The sequence below is a fragment of the Cryptomeria japonica genome, chromosome 3 (assembly GCF_030272615.1).
Source record: "Cryptomeria japonica chromosome 3, Sugi_1.0, whole genome shotgun sequence".
Classification (NCBI taxonomy): domain Eukaryota; kingdom Viridiplantae; phylum Streptophyta; class Pinopsida; order Cupressales; family Cupressaceae; genus Cryptomeria; species Cryptomeria japonica.
In genome coordinates this window covers 325,122,513-325,134,280 of record NC_081407.1, presented here as the reverse complement: position 1 = coordinate 325,134,280, position 11,768 = coordinate 325,122,513, and the positions used below count along the sequence as shown (strand labels likewise).

General features: G+C 33.4%; 1 protein-coding gene across 1 annotated transcript; it reads left to right on the top strand.

Moving 5' to 3' along the window:
- Positions 1–6,819: 6,819 nt before the first annotated feature.
- On the top strand, positions 6,820–8,314 carry LOC131035982 (caffeic acid 3-O-methyltransferase-like). Its single transcript, XM_059217378.1, has 3 exons — positions 6,820–7,501; positions 7,775–7,839; positions 8,021–8,314. Exons 1-3 carry the CDS (start codon positions 6,820–6,822, stop codon positions 8,312–8,314), a joined length of 1,041 nt encoding a protein of 346 aa, XP_059073361.1.
- The last annotated feature ends 3,454 nt before the right edge of the window (positions 8,315–11,768 follow it).

The window sequence follows — 11,768 nt, the reverse complement described above, 5'->3', positions numbered from 1 at the left end:
ATTTCCTAGCCGAACACTTATCCATATTAGTTACAACAAAGAAAATGGCAATATCTTGGAGTCTTTTATTTCTAGTTCAAGGGCTTCAGTCATAGTGTCATTAGGAGAGATACAAAAAGTACAAGGACCCAAGGCAGGGTCCTTACCTCGTCCTCCATCTCTGCCATTGAAGCCTATAGACAAAGCACTTACTAGAGAAAACTTGCCCTCTCACGAGATTTGCACGATATTATCAAGGATGGCATCTCAGAAAGACTTTCCAATAATTTCTTCCTCCATAAATTTTGAAGAGGACAAATGGGTCGCATCCGACCCATTTAATTATGCCTCCATCGAGCATTAAATGCTCCTACCTCCACTCACACCTACAATAACTACAACAACCGCACGCAAAGAGCCTCGGCAAAAGATAGCAAAAAGAAGGAAAAGCAGGGGGAGAAGATTACCACCGTGGAGGAGGTCTTACCACCTCCTCCACATGCAGGAGCAAGAAGCTCGATGTCAGGCGTACCAATGGGCTCCTATATTTTAATCAATTTAGAATGTATAAATGTAATAGAAATATTGAGAAGGATATCTTTCTACTTATTTTGTATAAAGTATTTAAGATATATATGCTAGTTAGTAGTTTGTATAGCATTATAATGTACTTATAAAGGCCATAAATAGTATTTCTTTTGACTAGATTTTTGTTTTATAATTGATGTTGTAATATTATACAGATATATATTTTTTTACCTTTTTGATAAACATATGTAACTTAAGATGATACTTTTATTGAGACCTTGATTGTGCCAAAAATTGTAGCTAATTGTTAACTGCATTGCTCATGAAATTTACATTGGTTCCAAGGCTTAACTATCTCCTAGGCATGCCAAATAATTTAGGCCACAATAGTACCCTTGAGATGAATAACTTATTTCATAACCATAAGCATTTGAAAACCAATCTCCTTCCAAAAAGGTCAATTGACCACAAAACTAGAAGAAATTTAATGCTTAAGAAGATTTTTCAAGCTTGGAATGAATAATCCACTTGCCACAAAGGGCCATACCATGTCATCAAGTAGAGAGGAGTCCAATCCCTCTAGAATTATGAGGGAGGCAACAAAATTCCTAGCCAACCCTATGAAATCATGGTTACTCTTTGGTCTTGGGAAGAAATGAAAGTTCAGTTTCAACTTTCTGGGTTAGATCATGAAACTTTTGACAAAATTTTATCTGCTTTGCCACTAAATATGATTCACAAAATTGGCATCTACTTTGTCAAGCCATGGTGAAAATATTGGTGGTGGTATCTTTATACCACCGTTTGGAATTACAGGCCACAACTGGGTTATCCATAGATTTCCCCACATATTCCTATGGTGGATGTGATTAATCTTTGGTAGCATATGTAACCACCTTTCTATATTTGGCATTAACAGTTTTCTAACATTCGGGCTATAATTTTTGAGCCTACACTTGCTCATTTTTCCTAGTGTATTCTTTCCCAAGGCTTCCCTCTAGGTTCTTACCTTCAACATATGGTTGTCAAGGATCCACATTTTCCTTTTTATGAAAAACTAGATTCTTTTAAGAATATTTTCTGATTTTGTCAACATGCTCAAAGTTTGTGGAATTGGATTGATGTTTTTTTTGTCCCTTCTAGTTAGAGGTTTTCTCTTACCATATGGATCTCCTAGTTGATTGGCCTAGTTTTCATTTCAATTAGAACCTAATCCTCCATTCTTTCATGGTGGCAATTCTATTTTGTTTATGCAAAGTTATTTTTATTTTTATTTGCCCATAGTTCTATTTTCATTGAGATGTTGGGTTTTAGAAAAGTATGTATTTGCAATAATGTGATTTTTCAGATCTAGTTTCAAGATACATAGGTGGCATTGGAGGTCTCCCACCTCTAAGAATTACTTTCTCATTGTGGTAATTCTCCCTATACTATTTCCAAGGTCCCTCCTAATGGCCCTACCTATCATGAACGCTCTCCACCTCATGGCCGACAATAGGGCTATAACTCTTCTACCAAGTGTTCTTAGATTCCTTAGTCCTAGGATCCTAATGGCCACTGTATTGGATTTGCTTAACATTTATCTGACTCTCCCCCATACAAAGCCTTTTCCTCTAGATGGGGCTTGGGAGGGGTGCGGGAAAAAAATAATGGTTAATGTGGATGGCTAGATTTATTATTCCAAGGGTTTTCCTCTTTTGGCCTTCGCAATTTCACTTGTTCGAGACTTTAGAGATAAAGATGAAGGAGAAGCTCTTTTTGACAAGGGTCAGTCACTTCCCAATGTCACTCTAGACCCCACTGGAGTATGGGGCTAGTCAAATGACTATGATCCTCCTCCAACATTATGTACGATTTCTCTTAATGCTTAAGTGGCTATTCTTATATTTGTTGTTGTTATCTATTTGTCTAGTTATTGGTTTATATCCTTACACTGATTTATATTTTTAGGTACTACTAGTTTGAACTTTGAGGGGTGATCTTGTGTCCCTTTACCCCTTTTTTGTTGATATATGTAGTATAATTTCTAATCAATAGGTACAGACAAATTTATTCATAGAAAAAAAATTGCATTGGTAGGGAGTGCCCTTGTAGAAATGTATTTTCAAGAATGCATAAACACTACCATAGGATATTAGCATATTAAGGGAATAAGTGTTGGAGAGAAGAAAAGAGTGAGCCTTGGCTTAGAGATTTTCATTAAATGAATGTTGATATATCTTGATCAATTCACTATAAATTAGAAACCCAATTAATCAAAATACATTCAAACCAAGAGCCTTATTTTACATAACTTACCAAATGCTACCCCGCTTGATTTTGAAAACAAAAATTGATAAAGTGTTCTGGGTTTCATCTTCTTCATTGTTTTGTGGGATATTTTATTTTATCTCAATCTTCATGTTAACATCACACTATTTTAAGTGAAAAAATTACCTGATCTATTTTGCACATTAAAGACATAATTTTAACTACAAGATTTAGAAATAGATGAATTGATATTCTTTAATGACATATTTGATCTATATTGATTTGGGAAAAAAGATTATTCCATATAACTTTTGAAATTAATTTTAATATAAAGAGAAAAAATAAAGACTGTTACTCACAATATATTCTATCATTAATATTTAATTTCTTAATCGAAATATCTAAATATCCCCAATGAGACACATGATAGCTATCTCAAAGGACAAAGTCTCCTAAAGTTTATCTTCTATTTATTTTGTATGAATCTTATGTTAATATAATAGCTTTTTAAGTCAAAATGGTGTCTGGTCTAATCAGACAAAATTTTAGCCTTAAAAGGGTTAAAAAAATGCTCTTACACATGGTAACAAAAATAGGTTAAATAATGTGTTAATATAGATATGAACTAGTAGATAAACGTAAAGTACTATAAATCCAAAAATTCCATGTCTATTTAATCAGACAAGAATTACAAATCAGGTCATTACATCAAGCCATGTATTACATTATACATCACCAATGAATCATTCATATATCCCCAATTCACATCACATAAATCTCTAGACAAGTTTCATTATCTTCAATCTCTAGAGTATAAACACCTAGCATAGACTACAAGTTTGATTTCCATGGCATTGACAGTTTTGTAACATCTAGGCTATAAATTTTGAGCCTACAGTTGCTCATTTTTCCTATTGTATTATTTCCCAAGGCTTTCCTATAGGTTGTCACCTTCAACATATGGCTTTCAAGGATCCTTGTTATCCTTTTTGTGCTCATCTAGATTCTTTTAATCATATTTTCCATTTTTGTCACCATGCTCAAACTTCATGGAATTGGATTGATGAGTCTTTTTGTCCCTTCTAGTTAAAGCTTTTCTCCTAGCATATGGCTCTCCTAGTGGATTGGCCTAGTTTTCCTTTCAATTATAACCTTATCCTCCATTCTTTCATGGTGCCAATTCTATTTTGTTTATAGAAAGTTAAACTTTTGGTGTTATTTCCATTGAGATGTTGGGTTTTAGAAAACTATGTATTTCCAATAATGTGCCTTTTCAAATCTAGGTTCAAGCTAACAAGGTGGCGATGGAGGCCTCCCACCTCTAAGAATTAATTTCTCATTGGGATAATTATCCCTCTACTATTACTAAGGTCCCTCTTGATGGCTCCACCTATCATGACCACTCTCCACCTCATGGCCGATAATAGGGCTATAGCTCCTCTGCTAGAGGTTCTTAGAGTCCTCATTCCTAGGTTCCTAATGGCTAATCTAGTGGCTTTGCTTAACATTTATCTACCTCTCTCCCATGCAGAGGCTTTGCCTCTGGATGGAGCTTGGGATGGTGGGGTAAAACAATAGCGGTTAGAGTGGATGGCTAGGTTCCAGTGGTGGTGATGGCTAGCTTGATTATTCCAAGGATTATACTCTTTTGGCCTTGGCAATTTCACTTGTTCAAGACTTTGGAGATAAAGATGAGGGAAAAGCTCATGTTGACAAGGACTGGTCACTTCCCGCTGTCACTCTAGATCTGGCTAGAATATGGGGCTGGTCAAATAACTGCGACCCTCCTCCAACGTCATGTAGGATTTCTCTCAATGCTTAACTGACTATTTTTATATTTGTTGTTGTTATCTATTTATCTAGTTATTCGGTTATGTCCTTACAGTAATTTATCCTTTTAGGCACTACATGTTTGAACTTTGAGGGGTGATTTTGTGTCTCTCTACCCTTTTTCTGTTGATATATGTAGTATAATTTCTAATCAATAGGTACAGACAAATATATTCATATAAAAAACTTGCATTGGTAGGGAGTGCCCTTGTAGAAATAGATTTTCAAGAACGCATAAAAAATACTATAGGAAATTAGCATTTAAGGGAATAAGTGTTAAAGAGAAGAAAAGAGAGAGCATTGTCTTAGAGATTTTCATCAAACCAATGTTGATATATCTTGATCAATTCGCTATAAATTAGAAACCCAATTACTGAAAATACATTCAAACCAAGAGCCTTATTATACACAACTTACCAAATGCTATTCCACTTGATTTTGAAAACAGAAATTGATAAAGTATTCCGAGTTTCATCTTCTTACATCGCACTTTTTAAGTGAAAAACTTACCTAATTTTTTTTACACATTAAAGACATAACTTTAACTACAAGATTTAGAAATAAATGAATTGATCTTCTTTACTGACATATTTGATATGTGTTAATTTGGAAAAAAAATCAATCCATAGAACTACTGAAATAAATTTTAATTTAAAGATTAAAAAATTAATACTTTAACTCATAATATATAATATTGTAAAAATTTAATTTCTCAATTGAAATATCTAAATATCTCGAATGAGACATATGATACCTACTTGAAAGGACAAAGTCTCCTAAAGTTTATTTTCTATTTGTTTTGTATGAATCTTATCTTAATATGATAGCTTTTCAAGTCAAAACGGTGTCTGGTCTAAGTCACACAAAATTTTAGCCTCAAAAGGGTGAATAAAAAGCTTTTACAAATGGTATCACAAACAGGTTAAATTATGTATTAATTTACATATGAATTAGTAGTTAAACGTTAAGTACTGTAAATCCGAAAATTTCGCGTCGATTGAATCGGACGAGAATTACAAATCGAGCTACGTATTACATTATATATCACATTACAAATCGAGCTACGCATTACATTATACATCACCGTTGAAACATTATACATTACAGAAATCAAAGCTGTTATCTTCAATCTCTAAATTATAAACACCTGGCATACAGTACAAGTTTGATTTCCATGCCATATGTACAAATATTCCATTTCATATCTATTAATATTCCATTTCATATCACGATTTTAATAGATGACTAACTACAATGATGTGACTCACAACTAATGTTAACAAATATATACCCATGTCGATATCATATTATAAATTCATGACTCACAACAATCGCTAACAATGGATATCCCTAACAATCGCTAATCTTTAAAAAAAATTAACTAAAATTTTTTTATTTTAATCTTTGTTAAAATAATTAAAATTAAATAGATGTTCTTATATCTCTTCTTATATAATTTATCAACAATAATAAAGACATATGTCTAAATCAAATTAGACATTGTATTTTGACTAAATATGCACATGTAAGAGGATGGTATCTTTCAAAATCATTCATTATCAAGCTTAATTTGGATGTGTCTCTTAGATTTGAATTTTCATGAATAACATTTTAATCCCATATCATCATTGTTATCTAATGATGATATCTATTGTGATCACTATTTTTAGCCATATCCACATCGATTTGAAAGGAGCTGGTGACCCATGTTTTGTTAGGTGCCAACATGCTTATCTCTGTAGCGTGAATTTCTGAGTGCGAAAGTTGCATCAACATGACTATGTGTACCCTAGAAGCTCAGAAGATGACCCATATTTTTTTTTTATGACAAAACTGGTACGTCAGCCGCGAAATTTTAGCCTGAAGTGAGAAAATATAAGTCGCAAACATTATATCATAAATAGTTGAGGAAAGTAGATTATTTGAATCTACCCCGAAAACGATAAACTGGTCACCCAATGAACAGTGGAGAAATTTAGCCTCATGAGAAAGAGTCTAATTAACTGAAATTGGTATCACATACAATTTATAGAGGTAATTATTTAGATGTAAATGCAAAGAAACAAATTAGTCATCCAATTAAACGTGCACTAAGGTAAATCTGAGAAAATTTCTCGGGCTAATGACCTCAGGTACATGACGTGTGAGGAGGCAAAACATAATTTTTCTCTATAAAAAGGGAAGGAAAACTGTAACTGAATCATTCCAATCTCTTCAGCTCACACCAGGAAAATGGAAGCCCATCTCCACCTTTATGAGATGATGCTTTCTGCTGCCAAGCCCATGGCTCTCAAAGCTGCTGTCTTGCTTAACATCCCGGAAATTCTAGCTACACGTGGCAGAGAAAATCCTCTCACTGTGGATGAAATTGCTCAACACATTTCTGCCTCCACAAAAAATAAGGTTCCCCAGAGGGAATACTTGTTTAGAATTTTGAGATTGCTGGCTTTTTGTGGGGTCTTCACTGAAGACATAGATGAGCAAATCAAGCAATTGAAATATGGTTTGAACAGCGTCTCGAAGTTGCTTGTGAAGGAAGGAAACAGGGATTCCTTTGTGCCGTTTCTGATGTTGGCAGTAGACAAAGTGTACTTGGATACTCACCACCATTTTCGTGATGCTGTCTTGGAAGGGTGTCATCCCTTTGTCAAGGTGCATGGCACAAGCCCCTGGGAATATGTGAGTTCAAATGCTGAAGCCAACAAGCTTTTTATCCAGGCCATGGCCTGCCATACAAAAGATGTCATGGCTTCTGTGGTGAAGATGTATGATGGGTTCAAGAGTGTTAGGAGTGTGGTGGATGTAGCTGGAGGCGTGGGCTCTGCATTGTCTGCTATACTTGGTCAACATTCACACATAAAAGGCATGAACTTTGATTTGCCCCATGTCATTGCAACTGCACCTGCCATACCTGGTGAGAGCCCTCGTCTCAGTTTTCAACGCAGGAAAAAGTAATTTGTTTTCTTTTTCAGTTTTGGATCTATAGTGATGGTGATTGGTCTGGACAGAGTGGTACTACTTAGAATAAAATACTAAAGAGTATTTACTTGAAGGGAAAGTCTTTTTAACCAATTTTAGTAACGTAATTTTATTGAAAAAATTATTTGTTTCAAATAATTCTATAACTATGTATTTTTATTTTCTTTTCATAAATATATATTGGTTATTTGTTATTTTTTATTTACAGGAGTGAAGCATATTGGTGGAAATATGTTTGACCAAATTCCTTGTGGAGATGTAATTTTCATGAAGGTAAAAACTTTCAAATTAAGAAATAACATACACTAGTATTTTATGAATTTTATTTCATTGTTACATCAGCACTATGTCTCTTTATATGTTCATATCTTGTTATTGCATTCTTTAATAACTTCAATTTCTTTGTTACTTAAATACTAGGTTTTCCAAGAGGTTACTATTATATTTATTGTAGTGGATTTTACATGATTGGGATGATGATCATTGCATAGAAATTTTGAGGAAAAGCTATGAAGCAACACCAAAAGATGGAAAGGTTCTAATTGTTGATGCACTAATTGATGGTTCACAAGGAAGCTTGAATCGACTAGGTTTATTGTTTGATATACATATGATGATCTCTACTATGGGTGGAAAGGAGAGAAGTGAGGAAGAATTTAGCCAATTATTTTTTAAAGTGGGATTTAAGAGCTACAATATCATTCAACTTCCTTTTCTACAAGTCCTTATAGAAGTATCTAAGTTTTAAAGCATACTCAAGATATTGTAATGTTACATTTTCTTTTAAGTAACCGTAGTAGCATCTCTATCTTAAGATATGCTTTTATATAAATCTCTAGTAACAATTATAAAATGTAGTTTTCATTTTAAGTGATGCTAAGTTGAAATAATATATTCACAAAATATATTTTTGCATGAAAGAGTAAGGGCATGTTGTTCATTAAATATACTTAATTGAATGTTAGAATATTTGCTTTTGTAATTTTTTTAAGAATGTAATGGTGAAATTTGTAAAGACTAGTGTATATCTATATACATTCATGAAAGAAAAATTATATGAGATTTGAGCTTTGATGGGTTCTAGGTTCTTACAACTACAGAACCTTAAATTTTATTCCTCTATTTCTTAGATCGAAATCACAATGCAAAATTGACCCTACAAAATAAAATCAAATTTAAAAAGTAAGAAAGTTTCTTTCTCATTCTCCATATTGAATGAAAACAATAATGCAAATTTGACCAGTGTGCTTTAAAATTTATGCTCATTCCTTACTCTTTCTGCTTACATTTGTTGAAAATTTAATTTACAATTTCTGATCATTCGTGTTGAGACTAAGTAGCTTCGGTAAGATAAATGATTGAATGAGAGACTTCATTTATCTCTCATTCAATCATCTACCTTATCGATGTAACTACAAGATAATGGTAGACTTCATGATTGAGTGATTAAACTTGTTATAATTATCTTTATATGCATTTCATATTCCAAGCATCGGATTGCACATTTCCACACTTGGACATCATTACAAATCTATCACCAATCATGCTATGACCATATTTCTTATGTTGTGGTGTGATTATAATTAAGCAGATCGGATTTATGTTATCTATCATAATTATCATATGATAACACCGATTGATGTTATCATATGATAGCTATGATAGTTATCGTATTAAACTTGCTCTTGCTTTAATACCGATTTGTTATCGATCTACATTATAATCGTATTGCACTTGCATCTTACCAATTTGTTATGGGTTATCATAATAATAAAATAGCATTAGAAACATAATGATTTGTTATCAGTTAATATAACAATTAAATAGCATCTGATTTGAACTGATAGTTATCAGTAAACACCTTAATGAATTGGTGCTTGTGAACCGATCAAGACGTGTCTTGGTAGGGGATGTAAACAGGTATGCCCGATCAAGGCATGCCTTGATCGTTGGGCATCATATATATATATATATATATATATATATATATATATATATATATATATATATATATATATATATGTCATGAGGAATGTTGCAGATATCATCGAAATCAATAAATGTTATCTACAACAATCTGCAATATAAGAAGGAACAGTTAATACAAATAGTAAAAGATTAAATATATTCCTTAAGCATTGAATAAATTCAATTAGAAAGTAAAAGAATATCTAAATTCTTACAATTTCAGATTTTGAACATAAATTTGAATTACATTTACATGGTATCAAAGCCAGGTTGATCGAACCTAAGGAATTTAAATTTGAGAAGTTCAAATCGAGGATATAAACATTACATTTCCCATGGCTAATGCTATCAGATTTGAGGATAGACTTGAAGGAGGCGATAATTTTTCAGCATGCAAATTCAGAATTAAGATGATTCTAAAAGAGACTAAAGTTGAATCTAAAGAACTAGAGAATGAACCTGACAAATCGACATGGATTTAAATGAAAATGCCATGAAGATCATAGTCGATAGAGTGAGAAATCATATTATACCAATAATAACAAAGCATGAGATTGCCTACCATATGTTCAAAGCACCCAAAAGTGCATTCAATATAAACATTGCAAGTAAAACCTTGGCTCTAGAAAGAGAAATAAATCATATAAGCATGAACAAAGGAGAGTCAATCAATGCATACTTTATGCGGATATCAGCCCTAAGGGATGAACTGGCAACGCTTGGATATGAGATCCAAAGCAAAGAGCTAATGCTCATTTCTCTAGAAGGGTTGCCTAGTACATGGGAAACATTCATCCAAGGAATTAGTTCAAGGGCTAAATATTTAAAATTTGAAAGGCTAAGAGCAGATTGTCTTCAAGAGGAGTCAAGGTTAAATAAGAAGGGGATCAAGCAAAAGAACATAGATAAAGATCTCCATGTTCTAAATACAAACTCCAACAAGAAAAGAAAGAGGAAACATTTCAAGAAGAGAAAGAACCGACGTGAGAAAGGATCATCTAAGAAAGAAATCTCCCACATTCAGTGCTTTAGGTGTGATCAATATGGACATTATGCAGCAAAATGTCTGGATAGAATCAAACAAAAAGGTACATTTGCAAAAGTGAAAAGGAAAGAACATGTCTCCGAGAAGCATGGATTTTAATTTGCCCTCTCTAGTCAAATATCCAATAAATCTAACACCTAGATCATTAACAATGGGTCTTTAAGACACATCACTGGGTATAGAGAATTATTGGATTCCATGGTAGAAGAAATTGATGAAGAATTAACCATTGTTGATGACTCTGAACATCCAGTGAAAGGCGTCGGTAGCTGCACCATTAAGCTAAAGACAGGCTTGTCCCTCCAATTCACAGGAGTCCTATTCATTCCCGACATCAAGAGGAACTTAATCTCCGCATTTGCACTAGAAGATGATGGGTACATAATAACCTTCATGAATGGTAAAGTTATAGCATGGCCACAAAACTCTTCCATCAAGAAGGCAATAAGCATAGGGTATAGAAAAGGCTATTTGTACGAGGTATGTACTGAATCTAACCTAGCCCTACTTTATGAGATTGTAGATTCTAATGAAATTTGGCATAGAAGATCAGGTCATTTAAAATTTTATGCTTTATGTTCAATGGAAAAATTAGTAATTGATTCGTCTGAGTTAAAACAATACCATTCTGGTACATGTAAGGGGTGTGCCCTAGGCAAAAATACTAAGAGTTCCTTTCAAAATAGTTCTAGGAAAACAAGCAATGTTTTAGAACTAGTTCACTCTAACCTATGTGGGCTAATGTTTGTACCATCATTAGGAGGGTTCCTTTATTATGTAATATTCATTGATGACTTATCTAGGAAGACCTGGATCTACTTTCTTAAACGTAAAGAATATGAAGAGATCCTCAAGAGATTTAAGGAATTCAAATCTCTCTTTGAAAACTCTTCCAGAAAGAAAATAAAAATCCTAAGGACTGATAATGGGAGGGAATATACCTCAGACATTTTTAGGAAATTCTTTAAAGAAGCTGGGATTAAGAGGGAGTTCAATGTTCCTTACAACTCCCAACAAAATGGGGTTGCTAAGAGGAAAAATAGAACCATCGTAGAAGCAGCTAAAGCCATGCTTCTTGATCAAAACTTAGAAACTCATCTTTGGGTAGAAGCCTCCAACATTGTTGTATACATATAAAATAGATTTCCTCACTCCCACATTGAAGACAAAACTCCCGAAGAAGTTTTCA

Bases quoted from the DNA above. Each gene is read 5' to 3' on its own strand.
- LOC131035982 (XM_059217378.1), top strand. From the start codon at position 6,820: ATGGAAGCCCATCTCCACCTTTATGAGATGATGCTTTCTGCTGCCAAG. The intron at 7,502-7,774 runs GTGAGAGCCCTC...TTTTATTTACAG, and splicing joins AACTGCACCTGCCATACCTG to GAGTGAAGCATATTGGTGGA. The intron at 7,840-8,020 runs GTAAAAACTTTC...TATTTATTGTAG, and splicing joins GAGATGTAATTTTCATGAAG to TGGATTTTACATGATTGGGA.